The sequence below is a fragment of the Canariomyces notabilis genome (genome assembly GCF_033297395.1).
Source record: "Canariomyces notabilis strain CBS 508.74 unplaced genomic scaffold N656scaffold_46, whole genome shotgun sequence".
Lineage (NCBI taxonomy): Eukaryota > Fungi > Ascomycota > Sordariomycetes > Sordariales > Chaetomiaceae > Canariomyces > Canariomyces notabilis.
In genome coordinates, this window is record NW_027041868.1 from 20,989 (window position 1) to 37,010 (window position 16,022).

The following is a 16,022-nucleotide window of genomic DNA, read 5'->3' on the forward strand; positions in this document are numbered from 1 at the left end:
TGTCACGAACAGACCTTACTGGCGGCCAGGCATGGTCACAGCCGCAGTGCGGGGAGCCGCGGCAGCCAATCACTCAACTAACCAATCAGAATGGATCACTAGGGAAGGAGAGTGAGCCAACACAAGGATCACTGGGATCACGAAGTGAGCCAGGTGAGCCAGCACAAGGATCACTAGGAGCAAGGAGTGATCCTCAAAGACAATCATTAGTATATTAGATAGCTAGCTATTCCCTTGGAGGACCTGGCAGAGGTTCTCCAGTAAGCAATGCAAGCAGTTGTCTTTACTACTGTGTGAACACTTGCTTGTGCCAATTGTTGTAGACCCTTTGGCTCTACCGAACCTCACCCCGTCGACAAGTCAGACCTTCAGTCTCAGAGAAGTCCCTCTCAGTGGTTAGGGGACCGAGATTCGTCACATTAATACCTTAGTTGGGCCTAGTATACCCCTAAGAAAACTCTACCCCCTATACTCGAAAAACCCTCTATAATAGCCACTACTATAGAGCCAACTTACCACTCTTCTACAGTACTAAATCCATCACCACCTTTGACTCTCTAAAGCTCACTATTTGTCCTGTTAAGCAGCGATATCGCAGTATTAACTCTGTCACTCTGTGAGTAACCGGCTTAGCTGTTTCCAACAGGTTCTTGGGCCTATGCGTGGACATGGAAAGAGAGTGTCATTTCGAGAGCAGCGACTCTCCATTTTCTGCGTCCTTGCATTCCTCGACGAGTGGCCGGAGCTGCCAAACTTCAAAATTGTTGTTCTCGATGACACTGACAACGAGGTGTCCAAGGTCAGGGAGCGCTTGCCGGACTCCAGCCTGGTTTGCCGGGGCCGCGGCTCTGGGGCCCAAATGCTTCAAGGCGTGTTGCTCCATTGTTTGGAGTTGTGGGAAGAGTGTTGGACCGCTTGCATGGACGCATTAGATGATGTCGTTCGAGTTGAGGTGAGTCGTCGCCATGGCCATTTCTTTCAGCTGCATTAGCCTCCTAAAGGACCTAGGGCGCCTTATCTAACGTTCTGGTTAGGATGAGGATATTCTAGATGCTGCTACGATGGCCGACTTCATGTTTGATAACGCTTTCCAAAGATCCAGGCTCTACTTCCAAACCCTCCAGCTCCTTCGCGTATTCTCCGATAGCATCCTGGATACCGGCCGGGATATCCACCAGCTCGATAGCATGTTCTTGGATCCAGAGACAGCAAGGGATATGTTTTGTATGCCCCAGAACGCTCCTTTTGGCCGTTCGGCACTATCGCAGGAGCTCGCCGACTTGAAGAAGAACTGGGAATTCGTCACGAAGTTCCACTCTGAAGCTGAGGTGCGCCTTGTCCAGCAAGTACAAGCGAAGATTGCCGAGATACAAGGTCTCCGCGATGGGGTAGGTCTATCCACCCGACATCATCATCAACAAGTACTTTCACGCTTTGGACAGAGCCAACTAACCCGTAAGAATGCACCTCCAGCCCTTAAATGCAACGTCTTTACGTGAGACAGCTGAGTCTACGAAGATGAATCGCTACATCATAGTATTTACTGTGGTAACTGTTTTGTATCTGCCCCCAACCTTCATTGCAGTAAGTACACCGCCAAACCATCCCGAGTCGACTACCCAGGTGCCTACCGAGGTGCAGAGGTAGACATGGCATCGAGACATGTAGTACTGATTCAAACTCGAACGCACGAACTAGACTGTATTTGGCACAGACCTGTTCCACGAGACAGAACTCACCGAGACCATCAATAAATACAAGATTGCAACGGTTGCCGCGTCGATAGGAACATACATCCTTGCATTCTTGCTCATCTTGATGGTTGAGCGGATTGGCGTTGTCCAATCCCTGTGGGCTTGGGTCAAAGGCTTCAACCCGCAGATGCACGGCAAACTGAAGAGGTGGATTCTAAATCGGCGCTCTGAGCCCGACTTACAGTAAGAAGAGAAGGCATGATGGCCATGACTATGTGGGTGCTTCAACCATCTAGAGCAATGTGCCCGCGGCGGAGTGGTGCCGGAGTCCGAGTCGGAGTAAGCAAGACCAGGGATGAAATTACACCACCCCTGATTCTACATTTTCTCTTTCCATACCCACAACCAGGATAGATCGCTCTGAATCTAAGATTAGGCACACCCAATTCCAAACCCATTCCAACCACTTGCCCTTAAGCAACCGTCACGTTCTTGTAAAACAAATTCGACCTCCTATCCCCCGCCTTACCCGACGCAAAGCCCAAAAACAACCTCACCTGCCCATCGGCCGTTTTGTAAACCGCCAGTCCCTCAGGCTCACGAAACTCAAGCGTCGACCCAGCCTTGGTAATCAACGGACCCTGCACAACTTTCCCCGTGTTCAAGTCGACGCTGGCAAGCTCCGAGTTGACCTTGCGTCCGCTCGCGTCGTACGAGTCCCCCCACAGCAGATACAAATACCGGCCGTAGGCCGTGTACCCCTGAAAATTCTCTCCTTGTGTCTTTGGGAGGGGCTGTTTAAAATTTGCTAATGGGGAGGAAAAGTTCCCTTTTATGGCGTCCGTCAGGGAGTAGACGGATATGTACTTCCCCTTGTCCTTGCCGCTCAGGTTGTACCGCACGACCAGACGGTTGTGCACGGGGTCGATGGAGCAGGTGTGTTCCGTGGCATCCGGGACGGGGGTAAACTTTTGCAGTTTATCTTTACCCGAGGTGCTGGACAGGGTGGTGCCGCTGCCGAACTTGAAGCGTGCCAGGCGCTTGCCGTAGCCCTTGCTATTCGCGTCGACCTCGGTCCAGAGGTATGTTGCTGAGCCATCGGCCTGTGCGCCGAAGGACACGCCGTGGCCGAAGCCGCTTAGGTGCATGTAGCCGAGCTGTTTGCCGGAGAAGTCGAGCTGGGTGATGCAGAGGTCGCCGGACTCGGGCGAGGCGCCGTTGCGGCGCTGGGCGACGAAGAGGCGTCGGTTGGTGTTGTCAAAGGCGAAGCTTTGCTGGACGGTGTCGTCGTGTAGGGTCTTGTGGCGGAAGAGGTCGTAGGAGGGCTTGGAGAGATCGAAGCGGGGTGAGTTGGGGACTACGGCCGTTGCCAATGAGGCTGCCAAGGCGATGAAGGCAGCTAGGCTAAGTCGTACCATCGTGATGGTGATTGCTTGTGACAGGAGAGGAGAAGAAGGAGACTAAACAAAACGCTGCTGTGTCCATGGCAGGGAGATCAATATCTGTGAGGTTTAAGTCGACTTTTGTCAAGACAGTATTGCAAGGTACCTTAGGAACTTTGGTAACTGCTAAAGATAGAGTTCATTCATGACTTTTGAACATCAGTAAGATTGTTGTGTTGTTGCGCCGACTTTGGAGAAGCTAGTCCTTTCCGGGAGGCTGACCAGCTGCTGCTATAATTACGACTTATGCGTAACATTTCGGTGGATCATGGGTCTCTGCTCACATTACTACTTCACTTTTGTTTATCGTAATTTGAGAATCATGTAATACAGTTCAACCTCCACCAGATAGCTCTTGAGTTGAGACAGCATCAGGCATGAATCACTAACAGCATGGATCGTCAAGTGCGTACAGACTAAAATGCCTGCGCATCATCTTCCTTGTCTTACTTCCTTGTCTTTTCACTACATCTATGCATATTTGACACCCAATATCCTACTCTCCAACAAGACGGGGTCTTCAATGCCCCCCACCGCCGACGGCAGCTCCAACCTCTGTGTGCATGGCACCCGAGTCCAGCTTAGCCTTTACCTCCTCGACGCGGTGCTCTATATCTGTAACAGCCCAGTCCTCCTTCTTCATGAGCGGCACGAACAGAGGAGCTTCGGTGAAAAGGCGGTTCATTTCCTCCAGAGGACGTTTGGCCGTCTCGGGAAGGAAAGCCCAGAAGAAAATCGCATTGGTGAAGTTGCAGATGATGAAGAGAAAGTAGTAGCGGTAGCCGATCCGTTCCATGGCGATGGTCGTGACTTGGCCAATCATGGTGTTGAAGGCAAAGGACGTCATGGTGGCGATCGACACGCCCTTGGAACGCGTCTTGGTGTCGAAAATCTCGGCGGGAATGATCCAGGACAGGGGGCCGCAGGCTGCGCTAAAGCAGAAGTTGTAGACCCAAGTAATGACGACGAAGCCCCAGGCTGCTGCGGCATTGCCGTTGTTGGGGTCCGGAGGGAACCGGGCCAGCAGAATGGTGGCAATGATGAAGGTGACGCAGTTTCCGAGGTTACCAAAGATGAGCGTCCAGCGACGCCCAAGGTGGTCAATAAACAGGATGCAAAGTGCCTGGGCGACCAAAGCGATCACCGACGAGATGGCCTGGTATTTCAGTGTGTCGTCTCCAGCAATGCCCATGAGGCCGTAGATCTGAACCGAGTAGTATTGGATGGCCGAAACACCAGTCATCTGAATCGAGCCCTGAATGGCGCACGCAAGGAAGAGACGGCGGAAGCACGACCTGTCTTTGAAGAGCTCGGAATAAGATTTTGCCTCGTGCGCATGCTCAAACGCAATCGCCTCCCTGATCTGCTGAAATTCGGCCTGGACCCAGGCATCATTGACGTCGCCATGGGAGTGCAGTTTCGCAAGTGTTTGAAGTCCCTCATCAAGCCTTCCGTGGTCGATGAGCCAGCGCGGAGACTCGGGGAACAGGAGAATGAGGGCGGCGAGGATCACAGCGGGAACGTTTTGGATGCCGAGAGAGGTTCGCCACTGTCCATCGTCGGTGGGAGCAAAGCCAACATACGTGCCTGGCAAAGTCCGAGTTAGGGTTCAGCCTTGGAGTTTAGAAGGGTACAAGAACCAGACGTCACATACCGTACGAAATCCAGGCGGCAGCCAACGAACCGATACCCAACATGAACTGCTGCAGAGCCGTGACGCGACCACGGATGCTGGGATGAGCCAGCTCAGCCTGATACAGGGGGATGATCATGCAGAGGATACCGACGCCGAGGCCAGCGATGGCACGTCCAGAGTAGAGGTATGATAGCGCTTGAGCTCCGGTCTGGAGAGCACCGCCGAGGCAGAAGACGACAGCACCAGACAAGATTGTCCACCGTCTCCCGATCTTGTCACCCATTGGACCGGCCACGGCGGCCCCGATGAAGGCGCCTCCGGTAAAGACGGAGACGACAGCTCCTCTGGATTTCCGTCCAAGTTAGCCATGGTGACCCGAGGCAATTGCATTGAACTGCAGTGGGAAAGACGTACATCTCTTCGGAAGTGGGATTGAACTTTGTGATGAAGGACTGCGAGGCAATGACCTGGGCAATGACACCCAGATCGTAACCAAACAGCACCGAGCCGAGCGACGCGAAGACGCCGACCAAAAACTGGTACCATTTGGGTGGGAGCGCCATGGTGAAGATTGCCGACAAACTCTTTCTGAGAAAGCAACGGCGTAGCAATTGAAGCAACTCAGACCCACAAGAGCAGCTTTCTCGAAGCTCTTTATAATTTTTCCAGCTTCCATCACGGACTCGCGTCGCAGCTCGCAGCCTCGGCGCAAACCGCGATTCTCCATGTTTTTTTTGCGTGTGGAAACCGAGTTATCGGGTCTTGTTTCCTGCACCGAACCCTGTCGTTCCCCGGGACTGGCACCTATATCAAGGCAGTCGCCCCATGGGATTCGGGGCGGCCTAAGCCTTCTCTGGCACAGCGCCTTCCCCCACAAGCCGCCCAGCTCCAGGTTTTTCTCCACGTGGGGTCCCCGCTTTCACCCCTCAACTTTCGACGCGAGCCCACGACCCTGGCTGACCCCGGCATTGCTTGCACGCGCGCCAATTACGGCGCTGCGCTTCATCGGCTCTCGATGGACCGATCGTCGACGCTCACGTGCTAGTGCCCGGCCAATGCCACCAAATCTGGCTAGGGTCTCAACACCTTGGGTCTAGGCGAGGGCCGAGTTGGAGACAATGGATTCTCCGCGAATCGGACCGTCGATGTCACCAGTGTGTAATTGTTCAATGACTTTCCCCCTCGGTTGTTTGTTGCTTTGAACTCGACCTTGCTTGACATCCTCGCATCCAAACAGAAAGGTATTCTGTGTGCTTGTTCATAATTCATAATGGCTGCCACTTTCACCAGAATCGAAGACGGCGAGAGCCCTTCCATCACAGTGCATCCCTCTCACACCGTTGCAGAAATCAACAAGAACATCTATGGCGGATTCACAGAGTGAGAGCCCCCGCGTCATCTGTCTCATTCCTTGCAAGAATGCTAACCATGGTCCAGGCATATGGGACGCTGCATCTACGGCGGCATCTACGATCCCGGAAACCCCCTCTCTGATGAGAATGGCTTCCGAAAGGATGTCATTGAGGCTTTCAAGGAGCTGAATGTGCCCGTGGTTCGATACCCGGGCGGAAATTTCGTGGCCACATACCACTGGCTCGACGGTGTTGGTCCCAAGGAGAACAGGCCTAAACGGTATGTCGCGTGTGCCAAATCCATCATGGGTATCTGCTCGATGCTGAGTATCTGAGAAATGCAGCCCTGAGTTGGCCTGGATTGGTACCGAGTCCAACCAGTTTGGGACCGACGAGTTCATGAAATGGTGTGAGATCGTTGGCACGGAGCCATACCTCTGCCTGAACTTTGGAACCGGTACCTTGGATGAAGGTTAGCTCAGCTTCCCCTGCAGCCTAGATAATCCAGCCGTGATACTGATACACTGACTACTTTCATGCACAGCTCTTGGATGGCTCGAGTACTGCAACTCGGACCGGGACACATACTACGCCAACCTCCGCCGCAAGAACGGCCGCGAGAAGCCCTACAATGTACTGTCCCAGCCCACTCCCCCTTCTCTTTACCAGTCACCGCTAACCCCCCAACCCAGGTAAAATACTGGGCACTAGGCAACGAATGCTGGGGCCCCTGGCAAGTCGAGCAAATGACCAAAGAAGACTACGCCAAAAAGGCCTACCAATGGGCCAAAGCTCTCAAACTTCTCGACCCCAGCATCACGCTCATCCTCTGCGGCGAAACCGGCTACTCCTCCTGGGACTACTACGTCCTGAAAGAATGCGTAAAATGGGACGTCCACGGCCTGTCCGGGGACACCACCAAGTCCCTCATCGACATGCACAGCATCCACATCTACACAGCCGATAAAGACCACCTCCCCAACGCCACCGCGCCCCGCGGTGCCGAGCGCGCAATCCAAATGGCCTCTGCCCTAATCGACCTAGCACGCATCGAAAACCGCGTTCCCCCGACCGTCCCAAAGCAAAAAATCTGCTTCGACGAATGGAACGTCTGGGACCCCGTCCGCGCCCCCGGCGAACAAGGCGCCGAAGAGCGGTACACCCTCTCGGACGCTCTCGCAGTCGCAGTCTTCCTGAACGGCTTCATCCGCCAGGCCAAGGACATGGGCATGGCCAACATCGCACAATCTGTCAACGTCATCTCCCCGCTCATGACCCACAAGGACGGGCTCGTGAAACAAACCATTTGGTGGCCGCTTTTGCTCTTCAGCAAGTACATGCGCGGCGCTGCCATCGCGCTCAACGTGCGCGCGCCCGAGTACACGGGCCGCACCAACCCGGCTTGGATCCGCGCTACCATCGAGACGCCGCTTCTCGACTGCAGTGCTACCAGAGGGGATGATGGGTATGTCAATCTTGCGGTTGCTAATTTGAGTGAGGAGCGGGACTTTGAGGTTGCGCTTGGGGGTGTGAAGGCGGGCGAGGTAAAGGTGTTTGTGGTGTCGGGGGATAATATTCATGTCACCAATACTGCCGAGGAGCAGCCCGTGGGTATCAAGGAGAGCACTTGGGATGGTAAGGGCAAGTTTACCTTTCCTAAGCACTCTTTTACTCTGCTGAGGTGGAAGGAGTGAATGAAGCGTGCAATTGGCAGGACATGGACGGTCAGCAGGGGTTGCATGGCTGGGTGGTATGGTACATATAGACGGTCATAGATAGAGGTACACTAGAATGGCGATTCAAATCGGCTTGTACGTAGACCTCCACCGATACCTAAGGTATTTACTAACCTCACGGGTGATAAAAGCTCCAAGTAGACACAGCGTAAAAGACCGCTAATTCTATATGCTTGCCTTCCTCACCATTATCGTTGGCTCACACCAAAGAGCCAACTGAGCGCCCCAACCTAAGAATACCCGGGAGAAACGACGCTGTTCCCCGGTCGTCGCTACCACATTCGCTGCCACAGGGTTGGCCGAGGCTGACGAGGACATTACATCCGCGTGTCCGCAGGTTGAAGTCTTGAATCGATATCGCATAGCCTTTCATGGCTCGCTCTCCGGCAACCAAACAAGCTCAATAATCCTATCCCGATTGTTCATCGGCGAGCCATCCGGATTCTTCCACCGCCAGTCGTCCTTCTTGCACACATACACCTGACTGACACTCCCATCCTCGTTGATACTCGCTTCTTGTAGGTCCCACGAGATCTTCCGGCCTGTCTTGTGGAGTGCGGGCCGTTGCGGTCCCATCCGGAAATCGAGGTTCCAGCCCTTGTTCTCCGGCGCCGCGTGGAAGGTTCCCTCAAACTGGCCCAGGTCAAAGTCGATGCCCTTGGGGTAATAGGCGACGCTGAAGCCGTTGGATATGATAAAGTTGTCGGCCGTCTGGAAGCGCTGCAGCGTGCAGTCCTCGCCGCAGATGTGCGCTACCTTTGTGTAGTGCCAAGGATGGGCGACATGCCAGTGCCCCCCGCGGTAGTGATGCAGGGACAACGGCTTGATGCCCGATTCGTAGAAACCCGACGGGTCGCCGAGAAGATCGAGTTGCCAGAGATCAGGGAGCAGGGTGAGCTTGACGTCCGAGTTCTCGTAGATGCACTTGCGGAGGAGGATGTCACCCTGCGGACCCCAGCCGGTGTTTGATTCCTTAATCTTCTCATCCGTTTTGCAGGAGTCATACTTCTCGGTGATGATTTGTGCCATGGGCACGCTTAGAAACACGCCGGCACCGCCAAATGCTTGCGGCCCATGGCGTTGGATATTGTTCACGTCTTCGGAGAAAGTGCCGATGTACATGGGCCTTTTGTGATCGTATTCTTCGAGTTTGTCGGCCAGCGCATGAAACGATGGGAAGAACGTGTCGTCATCGCAGGTCACCAGCCATTTCTTGTTCCTCCGATCCGGATGGGTGTACATTTGAGGCACGAGTGAGAGGTAGCGTACCGCCATAATCAAGGACGGATCCGAGTGATATACATCCACATCAATGCCGACCTTGGAGAGCTTGTCAAAGGCATCCTCCAGTTCAGCGTCTGAGGCGTCGACAAGCATGAGGATTAGCTTGCCGCCATTCGAGTGTCCTTTGCTGTCCGTGAGCCAGTAGGTCCACTCATTCAGGGGGCTGGTCCTTGGATCTGTGAATCGCTTGTAAGTGGTCGACACGCCAAACATAAAGTCGGACGCATTGGCGGTTGCTGGGAACGGTGACTTTGAGACAGGCACCACCAAGGGGTCGGGGCATGTCTCTCCCTGGTATTGCTTATTCACATCGACCACCTTGACCGCGTCGGCAATGAAGTTCTGGCTGAGCTCCGTGACGGACTTTCGGGGAATGTCTTGACGTGCCACTTGCACGTATCGTTTCGTGTATTCAAGCTGCTCTTCGAGCTTGTACTTTTGCTGCCAGCCCCGGAGCCGCTCCATATCGTACTCGCAAGTCATGGTGTATGACGAGTTGGATACCCTTGTCGGCGCAGGCGCCCCCTTATGGCGCCCGTCTTGCTCAACCGGTGTGTCAAGTCTCCCTCCCCAGCCTGCAGACTGTTCGTTGCCCAGCGGTCTCTGTACTATCAACACTTCCTTGGCCGAGGCGGCTGTTCTCATCACGGCTGACCGCACATCCATGTCAGATCGGAGGAGACAGGCGCCGAGGGTGAACAGGGCGATTGCTAGCAGCACCGCCCTCGCAAACGGGTTTCGCATGCTAAAACATCGGTGCGGCCTGGGTAGTGTTGCCCCCATGGTGTCGCTGCGCTGTCGGAACTTGGCCGCTGTTATCACGCCTAAGTCATCGATTTTGCCAAACTAACGCTGGCTTGGCCCGGTTCCCTATCGTCGCTTGTGGGGGTTGGACCATGGAAGGGTCTACGGGACGCAGCAACACCTAATGTGATCCTCCGCTGGCCGGTAAGAGGCAAGAACGATGGACTGGCGAGATCCCCCAGCAGTGCGAGGACAGGGACCGAGCCTGCGAGTCCGACTCAAATCCCCGTAATTGAGGGGAGGACAAATAGATGTGAGTAGATAACTAAGGTAATAAAGCACAACGAGAGAAAGAAAAGAAGGTGCGACAATGAAGGAGGGTTTGTGATCGGATACAGCGAGAGGAACTTAGGTCGAGAGAGGGCCGCGTGTAACAGCACAAGGACGGCGAGGTATTTAGGTACTGTCGGGACAAGATAAACTAAGAAAGATGGACACGGATGTCCGATCGACAGGAGAAGAGCGGGACTGGGTCGGGCTGTCCTTGAACAGAGTGGCACTGTGCTCAAGGCATTGGTTGCCAAATTCTGAGACTGCAAGACTGCAGTGGTGGAATGGGACGGACGCGTCACAGTAAGTGTAACGGGTTTTTGGTGCTCATCTCTACAGTTCAAGTACTACAGGAAAGGGCGGCCCTCCAGGATGCTCCTTCCAGATGGTGTGGAGAGGAGACATGACTCCTGAGGAAGGCGCAACTGATGTGCATTTGCCTTGCTCACTCACCGGAGTGGCACACCATCAACTTGCAGTGAAATCAGTCTCAGCTCTCAAACTGTAGTAGCAGTCATCTTTGGTGCTTGTGTGATACATTGCCATGTTGATAGTAATGCTGTTCTGTCGTTTTCTTCCATCTGAGATATCGTTCCTGTAGCAGTTAGTGCTGGTACATGTAGGGCACTTACTCGCGCAGGGACTTCGAAGGGTGCGTCAATCCAAGGGGTAGGTAGGCACAGCCTGGATGGGATCGGCGGATCTTCAAGTCAGTTCCTGATTCTTTCCAAGGAATCATGTGGGAGAAAAAGACGATTGTCAATCGGAGCATCCTCTAATTACTCGGCTGCGAGGGCAATGCTCACCCCTTACCGTTGTTTTGGGTGACCAATCACCAAAACAACATGGCTTGGTTGCTTGATGATCAACTGGGAAAGAATGCACCCCTACTCTCCAACTTGGCTTCTTATGAGCCCCGGCCGTATCGAGCATTGGCTCCTTTTCAACATCGCAGCGGCCCGATGAGATCATCGGCGGGTCTTTCTGGGGTATGAACTCCAGCCAGTTGTTTCAGATGAGATAGGGAATCCCGGCATCTTGTAAATCAACTCTCAACATGATCCACACAGTCTGTAACATAGTATATATTTGATAAACGTTCTCATAATATCGTTGTGTTCCAAAAAATGTTGGTGGCCGCTTGTCCTACCTACCACAATGATAAGGTACTCGTACCGACTTTCCTTTTTATTGAGGCACCAACAAGCCTCAAGGCCAGGATGAAGGCGTTACAATCACTATCGGCTGCTGTATCAGCGGACAGGTCGCAAATGCTTGGTCAGAAGGTATGGAACTGTAAATTTGAGATGTCATGATGAGGATGGGAAAAACGGTGAAATTCGAGCTGTCATGTCGACGGTCTAAAAGCTTGAACCCCATTCTACTGGTCAAGGTTCGGGACCCGAACTTCGGGTTGTTGTGTTGTACGCCAGCCGACAGCGGCCAGTCATTGAAAAAAGCATTGCCAAGGCGTGCCAGGGTTCGTTTACCAGGGACTTCGAGGGCCAAGACCGGGCTTGGCTCCCGCGTTGCGATCGGCACCTGACTTGACATTGTGCCTCGCATTTTTTAGGGCACAACACCAGAATTTCCAGAAACATTTGACACGTCTGTCGTCTGCAGGTTTACGGATACGTCAACATCAAATATGTTCTAGCAATGACCACTCCGGCAATATACCTATTGTACCCAACTTAAGGATGCGAACTACATACGCCAATCACAACAATTTATAGCCCTTCAAGCGCCCATCCTCCCATTTCTCCAACACCGCAATTGGCCGCTCGAAACGCACCCTTTTTTCGGACCTTCCACTCTTCGCGTTCGACCCCCGACGAGGACGCGTCTCGTCAGCCCAACATATCGCATCAAAAACGCTCCTCATCTCGACCAGAATAATTCTCGTCTCCCCGCGCGACATGTCCACCAGGAACTGGAGCCCGTCCAGCCCGTCGACTGTGGCATGAAGCGCCCCACGCTGCCCCACCACAAGGAGGAAATCCTCGGCCGTGACGCGCGTCGCCCCGTCAAAGTCCATCCGGTATGCCCACATCATTGGCTTGACCCACGGCTTATTACTGTCCCCGCGGGTTCGGGGATACGGCCGCTGCGCCGCCACGCGGTTGGCCGCATCCGACTCGGCACAGTACTGGCATGGCAGCGGGACGTTGTTACTTGGGTTTTGCCCACTTGGGTAAGTTCGTCCGGAGAGGGGATATGGATCCATGTAATAGCTAAGCTCACCCTTTGCGCTCCAGCCCAGCCTTGCGGATGAGTTCGGTTGAGAGGGCTTGCGTCGCTTGGCTCCGCGAGTTTTGTCCCCGGACTCGTCGCCGCCGCCGGTGCGCTTCCTGCTGGGGTTGCGGCCGTCTCCTTTGCTGGATGCGGAATCCGAGTCGCTTCCACCTCCGACGGTGTCACCCTGTAGGCACCATCTCGCAAAGGCAATCTCGTTTCCGATTTCCTCCAGAGCCTGGTTGGTAGGCATGCTTAATCCCACTGTCTCCTCTAGCCACTCGAGTTCGGTGGTTTCATATAAGCTATCAAGCTCGTCTGCCTGAGCAGAAGACAGGGTCGCGGCGGCGGCCTCTTTGGCTTTCTTCGCCAGCACTTGGGGAAAGGCTGAAGCCGGGTATTCGTCGTCCGCATGCAGTTTGTAAGCGGACTGCAAGAGGGCGTCGAACTCCCAACCATAGGCGCGCTCAGGGTAACGAGCGACGCCTGCTAGATGTCGCTTTCTGGCCGATCTCAGATCATAAGCTGCCGGCTCAGCTACCGGCTCAGCTACCGGCTCAGCTACCGGGTCGGCTACCGGGTCGGCTACCGTCTCAGGTACCGGCTCAGGTACCGGCTCAGTTAATGGCTCAGCTACCGGTTCAGCTACCGGCTTCACTTCGTCTTCGTCGGGTCCGAGTAAATCTTTATACCGTGCCGTCAATGCTCTGAGTTGCTTGGATTTTACGCCGAGTTCTTGCCGTACGGCTTCGAGGACCTTGGTTGCCTCTACTCGATCCCTGACCTGGCCTCGCCGGGACATGCGTCTTTCTGCCACTATTTGCAGCAGAGCAAGCCCAATTACATCAGGGGGGAAATCATGGAAGGTCTCATGGAATATCGGGAGCGGAACGCTAGCCTCCGGGTCAGGCAGCACCGTAACTTTCTTTGCGGCAAGCCTGCGTTCTTTGCCGCGTCGGCTCTGTCTCCCAGCATGGGTCTCCTCCTCTTCACTCTCCGATTCGGTACTCGACTCCTGAAACGGAGGTGGTGGCGGGCTCTCCATCCTACCCCGTGCACTGCCCCCACTGTCCTTCATCTCTCGGTATCTCGACGCGGCACCCGCCTCCTCGAACTCTGCCGCCACCCTCCTCAACTCCCGCAACGCCGCGTCGCCTCCCAGCAGCCGCAGCGCCAACATCACTCCGTCCCTCACCCTCAGCCATCGCGCGCAGTCGTCCCGGAAGCACCGCTCGCAGTAGACGCACCCCAGACGAGGAGGCCAGTCCCGTGCCTGCTTGCGCCGCGCCTGACTGCTCCACGCACCGCTCGGGAGCTTCCAGATCTGCGGATCCGCTCCAGGAACGTGCTCCGGCCGCGTTACGGGACCTCGCGTCAGTAATGGTGATGCGGGTGTAGGCGGGGGCGTCCCCGCTGTGCCTGTTTCTTCCGAGCTTACTACCCCTTCCTCGTCCGAGTCCGAGTCCGAGGTGGAGACCTCCGCTGGCTGCTGCTTCCTCGCCCGCTTCTTAGGTCCCTTCAACGGCTTGGAGACCTTGGGCATAGGCCCCGGTCCTACGGGGACATATGTCTCTGCCATTGCACGGTCGTGGGGGTCATACTGCAGGGCGTCAACGTCGTCGATTATTTCGAGTATGTCGGGCGAGTCAATCTCCTCCTCTGCTAACCCACGGTAGGGCTTGCGGCGTCCGCGTGTTTGCGCTGGGGATAGGGAGGGGTCGCTGAGCAGCGGGGTGGGGACGTTTTGCCGCGAGATGAGGCGCGTGCGCTGTACCTCTGGTGATGTCGAGAGGCTTCTGTTTGTTCGTCTTGACCCTCTGCTAGGTGAGTCCGCGAGTCTTTTTCCCTCTTTCAGTGGGGGTTCAAATGCCGTGATTCCTAGTCCTGATCTGAAGTCTGTTGTATCTGCGATGCCGTAAAGATACCAAGGGATTTGCGGTGTAGGAGGCGGTCGAGAGGGGCCTGGGCCAGGGGTGGTAGGTCCCGTTTGACCAGGCAAAGGTTGGAAGGTGTGACGCGTTTCAGGCCGTGGTGAGAAGATATCCGGTGATGGTGGCCATAGGTTTCCGTTACCAGCATTCGAGAAGTCGCGCGGCCCAGGCTGAGAGCGGACAGGATTGGTAAGTCCCCTCTGGAGAAGAACTTGCCGGACCCTTTTACGCATTTCGGGGTTGGTGAGGTCAAGATCACTCTGGCCAAGAAAACGCCACACTTCAGGCTTGGTAAGGTCAAGATCGCTCAGAAAATGCCGGATCTCTTCGCGCACTTCAGGGTTGGTAAATCCCCTCTGAAGAAGAAAATGCCGGATCCTTTCACGCACTTCAGGCCGTGCTGACTGCATGAACAGATCCGGTGATGGCGGCTCCGAGTTTGCATCACCAGCACCCCACAAATCAGCCGCCTTGGGCCGAGCAGCGCGCGGGACGGCTCTCCACGTCGCAGTTGGTGACCAGAAGATTTTCGGTTCTGCAGGTGCAGGGGTTTGTGGGGATGGGGAAGAGAATGAAGAGTCTTCCTCCAAGCTCTTTCCCCCCTTTGCTTCTCCTTTCTCACCTCCGCTTTCCTTTCCTTCCGCTTCAGCACCGCTTTCTCGCGGTGCCAGTGGCGGGCTCTCTGCTCGTTGATTAGGGCCTTTCGATGTGGATGACTTTCTCCTTCCTGCAGTGCTGGGCTTTGGCGATGGTCGTGACACTGTTTCGCTCTCCTTTCCCTGTTGAGATGCCCCGGGCTGAGCAACTTCCTGCTCCCTCTTTCGCTTGCCCCTTGTATTGGGGCCGACTGCTTGTTCCGGCTGTTCTTTTGCCGGTTGTTTGGGTTCTGCCCTTTCCGTTCTTGACTCTCGTCTTCTCTGGGACCGTCTCGTAGCAGCGGTGGGCTTTTTTGTTGAAGTGCTAGCCTCCACGGCTTCCTTGACGGCTTGGTCCATGGACATGGCCCTCGTTACTCGTCTCAATGGGGATATGTGGGGCGCCATTTCGCTTTGAGAGCTTGATGATGTCGGCTTGGTCTTTGCGGGTGGGCTTGGGTCAACGCTGATACAGGAGCGCCAATGCGGGAGATCTCAAGCGAGTCTCCCGGTTGTTGTATGATCGTTGGTTGGAGCTTTTGGTGCAATCCCCGGGCGCTTCTTGCAATGCCCCGTGAATGTTGGGGCCTCAGCTCTCTACTCGGATGGACTTCACTTGCTTCTTCTTTTCGTGGATTGGTGTGCCTCTTCGGTGTAGGACGGGAGAGAAGGTTTAACAGTCCAATGCGTCCCTTTCTTTGACTATCCCTCTACTTCCTTGTTTGTTGGCAGATTTTGGCACTCTTTGTGTGTGGTTGGCGCCAGATCTGGGGCGCACTCTTTATCTTAGGTACATTTTTGTTGTCACTGTGGCCGATGCTGGGTGGCATCCTACTGTGTAGATCCGGCTTGTCCTCGATGAGTGAAGCCAGCTCTAAGGTACATAGAGAAGAGAGATCTTTCAAGTTGAGTCGAGATATGTGTTACTGTTCTTTGAAGCCTGATGATGTCCCACCAGGAGTCCTCGCTGGGTTAGGAATGGTGTTGTCGTTGTCTTCTTTGT

At 54.7% G+C, this 16,022-nt stretch overlaps 6 protein-coding genes across 6 annotated transcripts; 2 read left to right on the plus strand and 4 right to left on the minus strand.

Moving 5' to 3' along the window:
* Positions 1 to 473: 473 nt before the first annotated feature.
* N656DRAFT_849555 (uncharacterized protein) lies at positions 474 to 1,941 on the plus strand (the record flags this gene model as incomplete). Its single annotated transcript, XM_064819350.1, has 5 exons — positions 474 to 616; positions 805 to 952; positions 1,035 to 1,388; positions 1,474 to 1,584; positions 1,699 to 1,941. The coding sequence occupies exons 2-5, from the start codon at positions 860 to 862 to the stop codon at positions 1,939 to 1,941; spliced, it is 801 nt and encodes a 266-aa protein (XP_064664827.1). The 5' UTR covers positions 474 to 616; positions 805 to 859.
* A 122-nt stretch (positions 1,942 to 2,063) lies between these two features.
* Positions 2,064 to 3,310, minus strand: N656DRAFT_785469 (uncharacterized protein). The gene has a single exon (XM_064816393.1). The coding sequence runs from the start codon at positions 3,110 to 3,112 to the stop codon at positions 2,168 to 2,170; it is 945 nt and encodes a 314-aa protein (XP_064664828.1). The 5' UTR covers positions 3,113 to 3,310; the 3' UTR covers positions 2,064 to 2,167.
* Positions 3,311 to 3,427: 117 nt separating this feature from the next.
* Positions 3,428 to 5,620, minus strand: N656DRAFT_742112 (general substrate transporter). Its single transcript, XM_064812828.1, has 3 exons — positions 5,187 to 5,620; positions 4,791 to 5,116; positions 3,428 to 4,723 (listed from the first exon to the last, which is right to left on the minus strand). The coding sequence occupies exons 1-3, from the start codon at positions 5,333 to 5,335 to the stop codon at positions 3,657 to 3,659; spliced, it is 1,542 nt and encodes a 513-aa protein (XP_064664829.1). The 5' UTR covers positions 5,336 to 5,620; the 3' UTR covers positions 3,428 to 3,656.
* A 33-nt stretch (positions 5,621 to 5,653) lies between these two features.
* N656DRAFT_742115 (glycoside hydrolase family 51 protein) lies at positions 5,654 to 7,986 on the plus strand. Its single transcript, XM_064812829.1, has 5 exons — positions 5,654 to 6,152; positions 6,210 to 6,404; positions 6,469 to 6,596; positions 6,669 to 6,757; positions 6,817 to 7,986. The coding sequence occupies exons 1-5, from the start codon at positions 6,043 to 6,045 to the stop codon at positions 7,816 to 7,818; spliced, it is 1,524 nt and encodes a 507-aa protein (XP_064664830.1). The 5' UTR covers positions 5,654 to 6,042; the 3' UTR covers positions 7,819 to 7,986.
* Positions 7,987 to 8,229: 243 nt separating this feature from the next.
* N656DRAFT_720424 (glycosyltransferase family 31 protein) lies at positions 8,230 to 9,888 on the minus strand (the record flags this gene model as incomplete). The annotated part of the gene is made up of 1 exon (XM_064812446.1): positions 8,230 to 9,888. The coding sequence occupies one exon, from the start codon at positions 9,886 to 9,888 to the stop codon at positions 8,230 to 8,232; it is 1,659 nt and encodes a 552-aa protein (XP_064664831.1).
* Positions 9,889 to 11,938: 2,050 nt separating this feature from the next.
* On the minus strand, positions 11,939 to 15,427 carry N656DRAFT_802822 (uncharacterized protein; the record flags this gene model as incomplete). Its single annotated transcript, XM_064818291.1, has 1 exon — positions 11,939 to 15,427. One exon carries the CDS (start codon positions 15,425 to 15,427, stop codon positions 11,939 to 11,941), a length of 3,489 nt encoding a protein of 1,162 aa, XP_064664832.1.
* Between the last annotated feature and the right edge of the window lie 595 nt (positions 15,428 to 16,022).

Excerpts from the sequence above, each read along its gene's own strand:
- N656DRAFT_742115 (XM_064812829.1), top strand. The coding sequence starts at position 6,043 with ATGGCTGCCACTTTCACCAGAATCGAAGACGGCGAGAGCCCTTCCATC. Across the intron at positions 6,405-6,468 it reads AAGGAGAACAGGCCTAAACG|CCCTGAGTTGGCCTGGATTG; the intron begins GTATGTCGCGTG and ends TGAGAAATGCAG. Across the intron at positions 6,597-6,668 it reads AACCGGTACCTTGGATGAAG|CTCTTGGATGGCTCGAGTAC; the intron begins GTTAGCTCAGCT and ends TTTCATGCACAG.
- N656DRAFT_742112 (XM_064812828.1), bottom strand. The coding sequence starts at position 5,335 with ATGGCGCTCCCACCCAAATGGTACCAGTTTTTGGTCGGCGTCTTCGCG. Across the intron at positions 5,117-5,186 it reads AATCCCACTTCCGAAGAGAT|AGGAGCTGTCGTCTCCGTCT; the intron begins GTACGTCTTTCC and ends ACGGAAATCCAG. Across the intron at positions 4,724-4,790 it reads TGCCGCCTGGATTTCGTACG|GCACGTATGTTGGCTTTGCT; the intron begins GTATGTGACGTC and ends GGACTTTGCCAG.
- N656DRAFT_785469 (XM_064816393.1), bottom strand. The coding sequence starts at position 3,112 with ATGGTACGACTTAGCCTAGCTGCCTTCATCGCCTTGGCAGCCTCATTG.